Source organism: Amphiura filiformis, chromosome 11 (genome assembly GCF_039555335.1).
Source record: "Amphiura filiformis chromosome 11, Afil_fr2py, whole genome shotgun sequence".
NCBI classification, from domain to species: domain Eukaryota; kingdom Metazoa; phylum Echinodermata; class Ophiuroidea; order Amphilepidida; family Amphiuridae; genus Amphiura; species Amphiura filiformis.
Genome location: NC_092638.1, coordinates 25,917,139 through 25,933,346, shown reverse-complemented (window position 1 = coordinate 25,933,346; position 16,208 = coordinate 25,917,139). Strand labels below are relative to the sequence as shown.

The window sequence follows — 16,208 nt, the reverse complement described above, 5'->3', positions numbered from 1 at the left end:
GATTGTATTTCAAAAGTGATGAAGGTTTTCTCTTGAAACATGCTATTAATTATGAGCACAGCGAGTGAGTGTTATGAGCCTGTTACAAAAGCCGGTGGGAATTACCTTGAAGTTGAAGGAAAGAATATCCCAAGTGTGTCACTTTTGAAATTGTCTCTTTTCCATTCAAATTGGTGTAATTTGTATAAAGTTACATTGATTGTGCCGAATGAGGTGTCAAAAAACTTAGAACAAAATTATCGATCTATTGATAACTTTATTTGGTAATTTAGGTTTAGTATCTTTGAGATATTACTTTTTGTTTTAAGTGTACTGGTACTCTTTGTGTGCAGTATAAACAAATGTGTACAAGGGTACTTGGTCAGCAGAACCATGCAAAAGCACTGAGGTCAGGCTCTACCAAACTTTAAAGTGAAACAATTGTAGCCCCCGGCCGGTAGACTTTTCTCACAAAAGACCTTATATTATAAGTGCAATTTTGTGCATGAAATTGATTGGAGCAAAATCTGAAAAAAAACAGGAAAACATCTGGATCTTAAAGGTGGGTGACCCGATTAACAGCCTCATCCCCACTTTACCCCATTAAATCCAGATTTGGGTATCAGGTGAAAGCTCATATTTTTTCTCTAGCATATTAAGATTAGGAGTTCCAAATCGGTATATTTTTGAAGAAATCATCAAAAAACTGTCGAATTATTAGTCTTAATGGTAGCCCACATTTAAGACTAATTTTACATGTTTTTTGATGATTTCTTCGGAAATACACCAATTTGGAACTCCTAATTTCAATATGTTAATGAGAAAAATAAGGTCTTTCATTTGATATCAACATATTACAAGATCATGATGATTATCATTAATAAAAACACTGCAGAAAAACACTTGGTACCAGTATCTCACTGTATAAATGTCAGTAATTCCATAAGGAATTAGTCACATTTACAAGAAGCATTTACCAGGCTTTGCCGTTTGAGGAGAGCTAGAGCAATTGCTCCCCATCAATTTCCTCAAATAAAGCTGAGGAGAGCTTTTTATTGCTCACCTACATTTCGTGTAACAATGATAACCACACATATACAGTACAGTAAAACTGATATCCTAATGCTCTCCTGCAGCACTCGAGGAGAGCGATTAAAAGCTCCCCTGCAAATTTCAAATGGCAAAGCCTGATTTACCTGTTCTTTTTGCATGAATGTTTGAAAGGGACAACATTTTCCAATTATATCGGGTCACTTTCCTTTTAAGTTGTTTAAAAATGTGGTGTTAGCTGTAATTATTATTTGTTGTGATTGCATGCAATATCTTTTGCCTCGTTATTTTATACAGGACTCTTTTTGTACTGCTAAACTAATAAGTAATAAGAAGCAGTAGTTAACTTGGGTGTCAAAAACCTGAAGGATGATGGATGATGATGATGACCATTTATGGAACTTTTCATCGTTACCACCGCTACCGATGGATCATCTGTTGCATCCGCCGTTGCCAGTAGACGATTTTCTGCAACCACCCTTGCCATCCTCGTCTTCATCTCACCAGCAACCGTTCATTGGAGAATTACAAGTGGACAGTGCTGGTGTTGATGATGATACGGACACTGAGGATGTGGGTGGGGGAGATGAAGCCGACGGGGCCACCGGAGAGGGACCTGTCGAAGAAGACGACCTTGAGGAGGGGGAAGTGGAAGAAGAGGAGGAGCCTTCAAATAAAAAAGAATTAAATACAGTGGTAGAGATTCTCCCGATGTTGGATTTCCGGAAGAGGATTCTTCAAGCACTCTTGAAGATCTTGCCTCGTCGAGTCAATCTAATAACTTCCCTACTCGGGTTACTCGCCACCATCACCACTTCCGTAATTTGAATATATCGTTTAATAACAATGATAATTATGATGCTATCATAAGTGAATTTGGTAATAGTGATGATGATCATGACGACATCGTCATTAAATTGGAAAACATGTCGGATGATGGAAGCAGTGAAACGGAAAACAATGAACTTCTGGGTAATCAAGATGATGAGGATCAAGATGATGATGATGATGATGATAATCAAGATGATGTTGATGGTGGTGGTGATGATGAAAACTTAAATATTTTGAGTAGTAGTCATAGAGAACTAGCTCAAGATTCAATCCCACCAGATGGGGAGGAAATGGTATTAGTTGATGAGGTGAAAGAGGACACCGACATCCAAGAGGATGAAAATGAGGATGCAGATGGCAATAATTTTGAAGAGGATTGGGAGTATGATAGCGATGCAATTGATGCAATGCTTGATGAAGGTTTATCTGAGACTATGAGGGCACCAAAGAGGAAGAGAATGAATGGTGAAAGTCAGAAGAGCCAGGAAGGAGGGGATGGAGATGGAACGCAAGAACCTGACAGACGCAACAACGAAAGAAGTTTTGGGGAGCAAGAACTTCCTGAAGGAGTTGTTGGGATTGTTCACAAGATTGTCCTCAAAGGTAAGAATAACAGGGTAGGGGTGTGAAATCAGCATCTGCCTGCTTGTAAATAAAAGACAGTTTGCTGTTGGCTAATAAGTGGCTGGCATGACAAATACATTGTGTTATGGGTATAAGTGTGAGATTGATAAATTGTCCAAATAAAACTTGGAAGGAACATAAAAATGTTTTGAGAAGGTATATCTGAAATCAAGTGTCAGCTGCACTGCAATAAATAAAAAATTTCCTCTTTGTATAAATTGTGATATTACCTAAATTTTTTGAGACTACCATATTCATTCCAATAAGCCCAGTGTGCTTTTCAAAGTCATTTTTTACCTGATTTACCTAATTTTTTCGTAAGGGCCGTTTATTAGAGACAAATTTACTCATGTTATAATAGGGTATTGAGACGTTCCAGTAGCTTTTCTGATGCAGTAAATGTATTGCAAATTTACACAGGACTTCAAATCCTCCAGCTATTTCATTGTATCAACATCTATCAGTCACTTCAACATTTATGGTACCCTTTAGCAAATTGAAAAGACCCTGGGTGGGCGCTTATTGGGATATGAGCGCTTATTGGAATGAATACGGTAACTGCAGTTCAAATTTTAACAAACAAGTTGTCATATAAAAGAAAGGTTATATAAAAAAAATTTCTTCAAATCAAGTGTTTCTATTTCAAGTTAATAGTGTTTCTACCAAGTTAATTGTTCAATTCATTTGTAGGCATGAAACGTCAAGCAATCAGTGTTCTACCACCGGGCTGGATATCAATAATACACCAATGTGGTATGCCGTTATATCTACATAGACCAACAAGAGTAGCAACATGGTCTAGACCATATCTACTGGGAAGTGGTAGTGGAAGGGTAGGTATAGGCCTATATCAACTGCTCAGTGCCGGAAGTGGGTAAGTGCAATAGCTGCCCTGTGAACAATTTGCAATTTCACAGTGAGAGTATACACACGGCAGTTACACATGGCAGCTATTGCACTTACCCATTTCTGGCACTGAGCAGTCGACATATAACACTCAATTATGCAATTATGAAATTCTTTGTGGTAAATTTGCTGATTATTTTAAAATTAATTGCCTTTTTTAAATGAAATGAATAATGGGTAGTTAAGGTGGCTGTGTACTCTCAGACATGGATGTAGTAAAAGTGCCATAACTTTGTAATTATTCATGCAAGACGTTTAAAAGTATACATGTTTATATCGACAAGACATCAAGGAATCTGAATATAAATACAGATTTGGTGCAAAAACAAAAGAAATTACAAAAACATGAATTTTTGGCAATTTTTTTTGGTACATCATAACAAAAAAAGAACTCTTTCCAAAAATTTTTGTTTTGTTTTTTTCTTAATCTTCAGACTCCATTCAAAAAACCGTTTTTTTTATAATTTTTTTGATATTGGCCTTATTTTTTGAGATATTGACCATATAAGGCATCAAAATGAACTTTTTAAAATCCACAAAATAATGCTTATTTGCATAAAATGATGCCTAAAATCTAAAATAGACCAAAATATAAAAAACTGAAAAAACGGTTTCTTGAGTCGATAATGCTTTTTACGATGAGCATAATTGCTTACCTATAGATAGGGATGACCAGCACAACAGCTCACTCATTTGGACATCTTTTGTGTTTACCATGCAGCACTGAACACACACACACTCTCAATGGGGTTGTCTTTTTCTCACTGAACTGACCAATGGATCTCAGCTTGAGTGCACACACAGTGCATCCAGTATTATTATTATCAAGCTATTTGTCAGATACCCAAAAACATGTTTTGAAAAAGTCCCAATATGCACCCCTAAATATCAATCAATATATGAAGAGCTTATTTCCAAACCGTGTTAAGTCCACAAGGTTCACTTCGAAGAAAATCAGGAATTTTCTTTATGGCAATGAAAAAAGTTTGATTTCTATAAAATTACATTGAAGTGAAGGTGACGTATATAGAACCATAAAAATAGGTAAAGTTAAAATCTATACTTTGATCAGCTCGTAATCGGCGGGGATTTTAACATCGCGGATTAATATCAATATATCTTATTTAGAGAATTATCTTGTGACACCTCGCCAGAAAAATCACAATTTATTAATTCAAGTCCTATACTTGTCTACTTTCTTTAACATGCACATTGTAGATCTTCCAGATGAACAATATCACTCTTAACGCGGATCTACTTTTCGGCGTAGTGGTAAAAGCCTAACAATTCCCGCCGATTACGAGCTGATCAAAGTATAGAGACTTTTTATTTTTTTTAATGAATTAATTTGTTTTAAAAATAGCATGGACTTAGTATCTGTAACACAGAACTAACCATATTTTTCTCAAACTAGTCTTAAAAGATAACAAATTTATTAAAAACATACAAAATGTTATTCTCTCTACTATAAAACACAATTTTGCCACAAAAACACCTTGCATCTCGAACCCCCTCCCGCCCATTTTTACCAAAATTTGATGTTTAAAATAGTTCAAAATTCAAAACTTAGTTGTATTGCATTTCTCAGAATTGAATAAACGTCATTTTCACTGACAATAAGTGATGACCTGAAATATCCACTTGTTTTACCACATTATCGAAATTTCCCCCTCCCCCATGCTGCCACCCTAATCTCATATTGACAGTCGTAAGTTTTTAAGTCTTTAAGTCCTAAGTTTTTTTATACCTTTAACTTTTAAATAATACCTTGAATTTCGATAATCATACAAAATAATAATATCAACTTTACCACCATCCTCTAACATTAATTCTACCATCACAACCTCTCCCTCTCCCCCATTCCCACCCTGTTCATGTTTTTCTGGAGGTATCTATCAAATATTTAAGAAATCCTATACAAACTAGGCCTACTAATATTTAAAAAACAACAACAATATCTTTTTATGCAGACCAAATTCAGGTATACTAGTCTCAGGACCAAACAAGAATGAAGACGCAAAGCAAGGCAGTGTTATCAATCATGCAGAACTTGGGCGATTAACTATTGGAAGCCCTATGCCATGCTACCTGCCTACAAGCTGCCCACAATTAAGGGCAGTGTTCGTGGACTTAACAGTTTGCTAACAAACTGGATTGTTTATTTATTTATTCGTTATTTATTCAGGAAATTCCATCAATACAAATGTACTGGTCTCCCTGGAAGACCTGATTAAAATTATATATACATAATACATGAACATGATAATAACAAAATAAGAAATATATATATTATACAAAATGAAAGAACCAAACATGCATGATACAAAACAAAATGCAGCAATGTTGAGCTCAAAATATTTATACAAAACTTACAGCAGACCAATTGCATTTTTGAATCCACCCAAACTCATTGAATTAAAATTGATACGAAGATTTGGAGGAAGATTGTTCCAAGCAACTGAAGATCTGTAAAGGAAAGTTTTCTTTCCAGAAGAGGTTTTCCATATTGGAACAACCAAACTGTTTTGAGACTGACCCCTTGTACATTTGGAATGTGTAGAATGAGTGAAAGTAAAATGAGATGAAAGATAATTAGGAGCAATTTGTGTGAGACATTTAACAGTTAAAATAAGTAATTGATGCTCCCATCTACAGCCAAGTTTAACCCAGTCTAGGTCCCTCATCATATTGTCTACTGAAGTTCTAATGTCTGCAGAGAGCAAAACTCGGGCTAGCCTATTATGCAAAATTTGGAGCTCATTTTTGTGACAGGCACTGAAATTGGACCAAACAGAACTGCAGTAGTCAAAATGAGGAAAGACAAGGGCTTATGAAAGCATTTTGACAGTTTTCCATGGAAGGTATTGCTTTACTCTACGAATAACTCCTATACGCTTGGATATGTTAGAAGATAAATAATTTACATGTTCATTCCATGATAGATGTGAATCAAAGGTAGCTCCTAAATATTTAAACTTTTCCACTCTTTCAATTTGTTCATTTCCATAGACAAGAGAAACATTGTTAAACTTGTGAAGAGCTTGTCTTGTTCCAAATAACATCAGTTTAGTTTTCTTTATGTTTAGAGTTAAATTGTTAGCCTGGAACCAATCAGCAATGTTATTCAGGTTAGCATTAAAATCATTTTGCAGAATATTGGGATCAGATGAACTAAGTAAAAGAGTTGTATCATCAGCATACATTACACACTTACAGGTAGAATTTACAGACTCAGGCAGAGAGTTAACAAATACAATGAATAATAACGGTCCCAAGATTGAACCTTGAGGAACACCGATACCAATTTCCTTAAAATCTGAAAGGGTAGAGTTTATATTTACTGCCTGAGATCTACCACTAAGATACGAGTGAAACCAATTAATTGCATTTCCTTTAATACCATATGATTTAAGTTTAGAAATAAGAAGGTCATGGTTCACCATGTCAAATGCCTTCTTTAAATCTAAGAAAATTGAACCTGTAACTTTACCATTGTTTATATTATTGAGAATATGATCTGTTACATCTAAAAGAGCAGTATTAGTACTGTGTTTCTTCCTAAAACCTGATTGACATGGATTAACACGGACTTAACACGTTTTGGAATAAATCGATACTTTGTGTGTCAATATTTCGAAACTTGACTAATTTTGTAAAAAAACACAAACATTGCTGGATAGCCCTAGTTACTCACTACCCATTTTCATCAAAATCTCAATTTTGAAAGTGGGTGGACTTAACACGGTTTGGAAATAAGCTCTTCATATAACTTGGCCAATCAGCTGACAGGAAGTCCCCCTCTGGTAAACCTGAGTTTAAGTTTTCAACTACCCATAATTTTTCGTCCACAGCTAGCTAAAGTGAAATCTACAAGTTATTTGTATAAGAGGGTGATTTTACTGTAAATTTTCTCCAATTTTCAAGATATATTATGTGAGTAAACTTTTGGTATCATAAAATTTCATTACTATTTAGGGGTGCATATTGGATGATGAAATCATCCAATTTGACGCCCTAACCATTAGGCCACAATGCGTACAAACTACTTGTAACTTCACAATGAGGTACTTGAGGTACTACAGGCTTAATTAAGTTATGTGAAATCCACCCATGAATTGGCATAAGTGTACTTTCGTAAATTAAGGGGGAAGGGGGAAAATCAGTGTTGCAGGAGAAACATGGACCCGTCCCTTAAACTAGTACAAACTATCAGCATATTATTGGTGGATTAGATGAGGGCTTGGGTCTTGACTGAGTGGGGCTCAAGCCCTGCGTTGATTACAGCACAGTATCCCTGATCCTGATCTGTTGGGTAAGGTTTGAAAGTTTCCACAAGCAAAAAGACTTAAACATTTTTTTTAAACTTTCAATTTCAGCGGCACAAAGTGCCTTTACATAGCATTCCATGTTTGCAGTATAGGATAGACAGACAGCGTGAAGCTGCATCGCAGCATCCAGCTACTCAACTAAAGGATGTCAGACTTATGCAAAGCAATATTCAGGAATGTCAACCTGTTGAAAATGTAACTGCCTCCTTGAGTGAGGACAAAGAAAATGAGAATAAACTTGGTAGTATTAATACAAAACAAACTGAAATCAAGCAATTCAGTCAAGTTAATGGTGCTAATGAAGAAAATGCTGTAGGGATGGAAGAGAATAGTGGAAAGGATGCGGAGACTTGCGAAAGTATTCAAGATTCTGGTGGAAATGAGACAAGTGCAACTGATGTGACACAGAATCCTCTCGACATAGGCTCAGATGTAGCGAAACATATTCATATATGCAAAGATGAGTCTATTGGTGAGTATTATTGAATCTCGCCATGATCTGGTGGGGCAGGGATGTAGCTAGAGGAAGGGGGTGTGCAGCGTTCATGGGTAATAATCAAGTTCTCGATGGAAATGAGGCAAGTGCAACAGATATGAAGTAGCAACATCTCGACATAAGCAAAGATGTAGCTATACATATCCTTAATCATTAAAATAAAAAATAAAAATAAATGTTGGTATTTATACAGCGCCTTTCACATGTGAACATGTACCAAAGCGCTTTACATTTATTCCGCCGTCGTTAGAATATGTCAGCTGCCATACAATGCCCAAGGCATGCTCATACCTTTAGGCGGCGCTCAATGGACAGTATTCATAACAGCTCCCCATTTCACACCTGGGTGGAGAGGAGTATCGAGATAAAGTGCCTTACTCAAGGGCACAACACGATGGCGTCGCCGGGGGCTCGAACCCGCAACCTTCCGATTATGAGTCCTAGCCCGTTCCGCTCGGCCACCGTGCTCCCTCATTACATAAAGGTTACCGGTATTCTGTTATTGGTGGGTATTATTGAATCTTGGCTGATAGGCAGGATGTAGCTAAAGGAAGCCTTGTATCAGATATAGGGCCTAAACAAGATCCTATTGGAAATGGAACAAGTGGAATTTTTTTGAGTTCCTTCAACTTCTTTATGGCAATGCAATAGATACAGGGTGTCCCAGAAAAAATTACTGAATGAATAAAATTGAGTGTTAGTCGAGAAATAGACATCAGAATCAAAAACTTCCAAAATGTGGCGCATAGCCTATTTTATTGTGCATCACATACGGAAATTTTATTTGATTCGGTTGACTGGCTGCGAAGAAATTAACGATTACATAATGCGCGCATCAATGCAGTTCAATCCAAATTTGATCAACAGGCGCTTTTTCATACTCGCTCACCGCTTCCTGAAGTTTGTGTATCTCATTGAATTTAGTCCACATTATCTATTTTAAAATCCGACGGTGTTATGTTTTCCATGCTTCACTGATGATAAATAACAGTTTGTCCGAGAAAACTTCTTCTGCAATTGGAAGCTTTCCAACTTCAATTCTTTAGGTTGTGCAAATATGCTATATTTTATCTTTTCAAAGCACATTTGAGCCAAGAATGACAATGATCAACTTCTTACAGTTTTATGTGTGATTTTTGATACTATACAACATTAATGTGTGTGAGAAATTTTTTAAGCCAGCTGGAATTCTTTTTACAATAATTCTTCATGCAACAGTTATATCAACATTAAGGAAAAAAATATTTACAAGTACTGAGAGCATCATGTTACATGCAAGCTTTCATTTTCAATATCGTGCAGGTTTTCAAATTTGAACAAAACCTAATCAGATTTTTGAAAGAAACAGATTGTTTAAAAAGAACGAAAAGGATTTCATTGAACAAAATATGAAGCCCAAATGACAGTGTTAACCACTAGTGCGCATTGTGTTGAATGATCTTTCTTTCAAACTTTTCATTCATTTCATTTCATTCATTCTTTTGATCCAACCAACTTGGAATGAAGTGAATTGAGGCATGCGTTATGTAATCGCTCAATTCTTCGCAATCAGTCAACCGAATCCTGTAAAATTGGCAGAATGCAGAATAAGATGAGCTACACGCTGATGTTTAGATTATTTTATTCTAATGTCTATTTCTCGACTTACGTCCAAATTCATTCGCCCGGTAATTTTTTCTGGGACACCCTGTATAAAGCAGAAACTCTTGACTTAGGTGCAAATGTAACTATTTACAGTCGGTAGGATGTCCTTTGTGAATGGGAGCACAATGGGCCATTCACTATTAGAAAGGATTTACTACTTGTTGTGCAGGTGCACAGCAAACAAAGAACATCAACTTAGACCAAATATCTTGAAACTACCAACTTGACGAAATGAGTATAAAGTCACAGCGACTTATGGCTGATTTCTTGGTAGCAGGTTACATTATGTAAAGATGAGTCAGATGGTGAGTATTATTGAATCTTGGTGATCTGATAGGCATGATAGGATTTTTTTTTTAATCAAAATAATGCAGGAATCCTGGTGCAGAAGCAAAATCATCTACTCTGCAGCCTGGTTTCAAGTATCATTTTGTGTTTATGTGCAAGTGTTTTACTATATTTCTTTACATTCCTACCCAGAGAAGATATATTACCCTTCCCAGAATCCTTTGCAATATGATACATCCAGCGTTAAAGTTTTCTGGTGTTGCATCGCAATATACGCCACACTCTTGAATACTTGCGAATCAATTCGACCAATATATATTACATAAAAAACTGCTATGCACAATTTGAGAATTGCTATACAAAACAAATAGTGCATAGCAGTTTTTGCGATACAAAAATTATGCTGGAAGGAGAACCCTGGATACATCACCTCATTTCAACAAATGACACTCCTATTACTTTGTACATGTTCCATTTGTTTTCAAATTGAGAATAGACTGGCTAACATGTCGATAGTTTTGAAATAAACATAATTTGCAAGATCTTGATGTGCTCTGTTCATTGAGGTACATTTAGTCTCTATCGACCCATCCGGGGTGGGGGGTCACTCCCATTGTGGCCTGTACACCATCCGCGATAATCAACTTTTGAAAAGCACCTTAAACAAGGATTTAACCCTTGGCTAAAACGATACCCTAAACAGGTGTTTTCACACCCTAAACAGGGATTTTATTCCTTGCATAAAATTTCATACCCTAAATTTCATTTCCGCGTATTAGCAAATGCAATTTTGCTACCCTGTTTTCCAATATTTCATGTTTTTGACACCCTAAACACGATACGCCGTATCGTGCCTATCCACGAAAAAACCTACCCTTTTTATGCGTTTTTATTATCGCGGATGGTGTACAGGCCACAATGGGAGTGACCTCCCCTCCCCGGGTGACCCATATTGCACTAGTTAGCAGATCAGTACAGAAATTGCAATGGCAGAAATGCATTATGGGAAGTGTAAGATAACCTTCTCTGATTCCTACCTATAGAAACTGAAGATTTCAAGCAATATTTGACGAACATTTTTGAGTTTGAGACGGTTCCAGTCAAGAAATACAGGTTTGATTGCATTTTTATTATTTTTTTATCTTGTTACAATTTGTTTTTGTACCAGCTAGTAAATGTGAAATACAATGCCCAAGTCCCGGTCCCCGCACTCCGTGCATCCGCGGGTATTCATGCTTGTCGAAAATTTCGCGAAATAAGGGGTGTATTCAAAGTTCACCGACAAGCATGAATACAGCGGATGCACGGAGGCGGGACCGGGCCCAAGTACTCTATAATGCTCAAGTAATCGAGATATGGGAGGGTTTTTTTTTTTTTTTTTTTTTTTTTTTTTTTTTTTTAAGAAATTATAATTCATAAAAGGCAAGATGTTACATTTGATATAATATCAAATTGATAACTTTTGTTTAAATTCCCAAAATTAAAGCTACAAAAAAGTGTATTTTTTCACATAATTATTTGTGTCAAAATTTAAGGGCAAACTATAATGAAAACTGCATTTTACAACATAAATATCTCAACTCCTGTTACATGTCAGGAATGGCAGGCAGCCTGGTAAAACAAACAAAAAAGTACATACAAAGTGAACTAGTATACAAATATTGACTGCTATGAGGGGCATGGTTAAAATTATAGGCCCAAGGTGATCTCAAAACCATGACTATGCCCGAGGCGAGCCGAGGGCATAGTCATGGTTTGAGATCACCAGTGGCCTATAATTTTAACCATGCCCGAATAAAAAGCAGTCAATATTTGTTTTATCTACCAAATCTTAAGATTCTTGTCATCTGTTTGGTTAAAAGCATCGATTTTGGGAAGCGAAATTAATAGTTTCAATGCGAACGGCACACAGATTACAATCTGCGATTTCTGCGTGATTATAACGCGTGAAAACATCAACGCGTGCATAATATCATTTTACGCTGGGAAAAACGCGCAGTTTGATCGTGACGCACGTGACCGGTCCATAGTTCATTTCCATGGACCGGTCCATAGTTCATTTTGCGGGCATAGTTAATTCAATGACTGCACTTTCAACCAATCAGATGACAGGAATCTATATATGAGGTATATAATTTAAACTTGAGATTGAATTTGGGGTCATATGATTGATATTTTGATTATGTATTCTACAGGTCATGGTCAGACAGAAGAAGACATGCTAAGGAGATGAAAGAGCAGGAAAAGGAAAGACCACAATTCGTAAGTGATGCATTTGAGACTTTTAATTTTTCTTTGCATTTAATTTGGTGTTTGATGAGTTAGCTGAATGCTAAGTTACTCTGTGGTATCAAAGGTTAAATTATTTACCAGGAAGATAAAGAAATCTGCTGATAAAACATTTGAAATGGTGAAAGTGGATGTTTTCACTGCATCATGGGGTGTATTAAGGGAATGACCCATGATATGTGGAGAAAAAAAACTGGAACAGAAAGGAGGCCATGTAGAAACCAATAGGGATATCGCAAGGGTGTCTTTGACAGACTTGAGATTTTGGAAAGTGAAATAGATGGAGCAACCCAGACCGAGAGAATTCTTTAGCTGCCCCCTCCCTCCCTATCAGTAACGAAACTGGGGGTGAAAATGATATCAATGATTTTAAGAGCATAAGAGATGAATGTAATCTACATTTGTACCCCCCCTACCCCACCCCACCCTAATGAAACTATTTTTTCATTCATAAGACTTCATTGATCTTTTTGTTTATTTCCCTAACAGTAGTCTGACTTCAGTACTATGCACTAAATGTTTAATATTGTTCATGATTTGAATGAAACAATCAAACAAAACTTTTCTTTTGTTTTTACTATGATTATTTTAACTGTTATTCTTGCAGCCAACTGGACCAACTCTAATCACATGCCAAATTCCAGTAAATGTTGGTACTGGTAAAGGAAGAAAAGGTGAGTTTTTGTGACTTGCATGTTATATGGACATGCTTATCCCCCAGGCACACACACCCCCACCCCCACACACACCCCTGGCAAATGAGGATGTGAAAAGTAAAAAGTTTGTGCAACAAATTATTTGGATCACTGTGGACGTGGTTAAGTTTTTACTTCTGAACGTCTAAATTAAAAAAAGAATTGTTGAATTTGCTGACTGCAAACCCAAGTTACACTCATTTGAATAAAACCACCCATTTTTGTAGCTGCACACGGTTTCTCTTCCAAAGCATGTAGTCATGATCATGCAGGCCTTGCCGTCTAGATTTTAAAGGCGAGTGGTTAATCACTCGCTAGCATGATGCTAGGCGAGTGGTCGAATTTTCACAAATATCACTTATTTGGGTATGATCAAGTAAAGCTTTGGTCTTAAAACGGTATCTATGTATTTATGTTGAAAAGCGCGGTAAATTTTTTGACTTTCTCCGCTTGGAGGGGGCACAAAATCGATTAAATGCTGAATTGGTTGATTCGATGGTAGATTTTGGGAGATTCGCGGCGAGTGATATTAAATGTCTATGGCGAGTGGAAAATCACTCGCTAGAAATCGAGTTTGGGCGAGCGGTGGCAAGCGAGAGCGATCGCTCGCCTCAAACGGCAAGGCCTGATCATGGCATGATATAGCTCAATATTCAAATGCAAAATTAAGTTGTGTGACAGGATTGATTGCGATCAATAATGCCTAGCAGGCTACATTATGGCCTAAAGACGGGCCTCAAGAGTTCGTTTTAATTTTTCAATTTCATCATATTGCACTGCACAAAAAGAAATGAGCCAAGTACAATATGGCACGTAAATTATGGCGACAAAGTTTCATGAAACTAGGAGTCTTGGTGAAGTTCATTGTCTCTTTCGTCTTGAGTTTCTAATGATCCTATATACTCAAAGAATGACTTGCCTGTCATTCAGCTATGCCATTGCTGATAGGATGTGTATATGTAAGTAAGCAATGTAAAAAGTAGGCAAGCTCCGAATCTATTCTAATTCCTAATTCCTTTTAGATTTTTGTACAGAAGCACCACAAACGTGATTTTACTACATTTTGAATCACCCTGTATATCAGCACATGTGTTCATAGCTATAATGCTTTCTTACAGTGGTTTACATCTAGAAACACACTCTAGGAACCATGTTTGGGGGGGCCTAATCAAGGTGGAACATGGATAGCTGTTTGCAAACACTCCCTTACTTGTATTCACCTGCATACGGTGGACTTGTGGCTCCAGCAAAATTGTCAAGTCTGAAAATAATCACAAATCATCCAGGAATCATGTTGGAACTTCCTAATCATGTTGGAACATGGATAGCTTTTTTCAAAATAATATCAAATTTAGATAGACCATAATTTCTTTGATGATTTTTGCTGTCTTCATTTGTTTTATTGCAGAATTTATTATCAATGCCTTGAATAAGTCATCAGTATGTATTCTACATGAGTATGCACAACGAGTGTTAAGAACTGCGCCAACATACATACGTACAGTGAAAGCAGTAAGTATCATGACAGTATTGGTACAGAATTTATTATCAATGCCTTGAATAAGTCATCAGTATGCATTCTACATGAGTATGCACAACGAGTGTTAAGAACTGCGCCAACATACACGTACAGTGAAAGCAGTAAGTATCATGACAGTATTGGTACAGAATTTATTATCAATGCCTTGAATAAGTCATCAATATGTATTCTACATGAGTATGCACAACGAGTGTTAAGAACTGCGCCAACATACACGTACAGTGAAAGCAGTAAGTATCATGACAGTATTGGTACAGAATTTATTATCAATGCCTTGAATAAGTCATCAGTATGCATTCTACATGAGTATGCACAACGAGTGTTAAGAACTGTGCCAACATACACGTACAGTGAAAGCAGTAAGTATCATGACAGTATTGGTACAGAATTTATTATCAATGCCTTGAATAAGTCATCAATATGTATTCTACATGAGTATGCACAACGAAAGTGTTAAGAACTGCGCCAACATACACGTACAGTGAAAGCAGTAAGTATCATGACAGTATTGGTACAGAATTTATTATCAATGCCTTGAATAAGTCATCAGTATGCATTCTACATGAGTATGCACAACGAAAGTGTTAAGAACTGCGCCAACATACACGTACAGTGAAAGCAGTAAGTATCATGACAGTATTGGTACAGAATTTATTATCAATGCCTTGAATAAGTCATCAGTATGTATTCTACATGAGTATGCACAACGAGTGTTAAGAACTGCGCCAACATACACGTACAGTAAAAGCAGTAAGTATCATGACAGTATTGGTACAGAATTTATTATCAATGCCTTGAATAAGTCATCAGTATGTATTCTACATGAGTATGCACAACAAGTGTTAAGAACTGTGCCAACATACACGTACAGTGAAAGCAGTAAGTATCATTACTGTGGTACAGAATTTTTCATGTTTCCATAATGTGTATTTCATGATTTCAAAGTAATCTGATCAAATTTTCTTTGTACTAGATAATGCTAACACTCCCTTTGAAGCCGTTGTAGAGATTGGTGGTAATAAGTATGGCAGAGGGCAGGCCAAGAGCAAGAAACTAGCCAAAATTGAAGCTGGTAAGTTTAACCCCATGAGAACTACCTGCCGATTGGCCAAAAAGAAGTTTTCATTATCAATTGGCCCAATCGTCAACATTGTTAGAATAATTTCACCACGCAAAAACATTGAGGTAAATTATTTGCAAAGCTCCATTCTGATTGGCGAGTAAAGTGAAGATATCATGTAATTGACCAATCGGGCAATATTATTTCCGCAGGTAGTGCTTAAGGGGTTAATGTGTTCAACAAGTGTTGGAGTTTTGTGTGATTGGGCTCGGGGTTCCCATTAAGGCTTGAAAAACTTGCGTACACACGGACGTAAATTTGCCGACGGGATGGCTAAAATATGCGTCCAAACGGAAATTTGTGCATCCGTGTAAAATTCAACATCCAAGTCCCAGCATCACCCATTAAGGCCAAGTAAATAAAAAAAACATGTTTCTCGTCCCCTTCCGCTTCCTTTTTTGAAGTTTTTGCATTTTTC

The 16,208-nt window shown here is 36.7% G+C and overlaps 1 protein-coding gene across 1 annotated transcript in view; it reads left to right on the top strand.

Annotated features, from left to right (window-relative positions):
* Positions 1-16,208, top strand: part of LOC140163588 (microprocessor complex subunit DGCR8-like) — a 42,046-nt gene that overhangs the window by 10,830 nt on the left and 15,008 nt on the right. Inside the window, exons 2-11 of the mRNA XM_072186903.1 lie at positions 1,327-2,463; positions 3,175-3,317; positions 7,767-8,190; positions 11,190-11,259; positions 12,342-12,408; positions 13,043-13,109; positions 14,539-14,642; positions 14,849-15,029; positions 15,253-15,549; positions 15,644-15,742. Coding sequence (XP_072043004.1) covers positions 1,956-2,463; positions 3,175-3,317; positions 7,767-8,190; positions 11,190-11,259; positions 12,342-12,408; positions 13,043-13,109; positions 14,539-14,642; positions 14,849-15,029; positions 15,253-15,549; positions 15,644-15,742 — 1,960 coding nt within the window. The 5' untranslated portion in view covers positions 1,327-1,955. The remainder of the gene's footprint in view (positions 1-1,326; positions 2,464-3,174; positions 3,318-7,766; positions 8,191-11,189; positions 11,260-12,341; positions 12,409-13,042; positions 13,110-14,538; positions 14,643-14,848; positions 15,030-15,252; positions 15,550-15,643; positions 15,743-16,208) is intronic.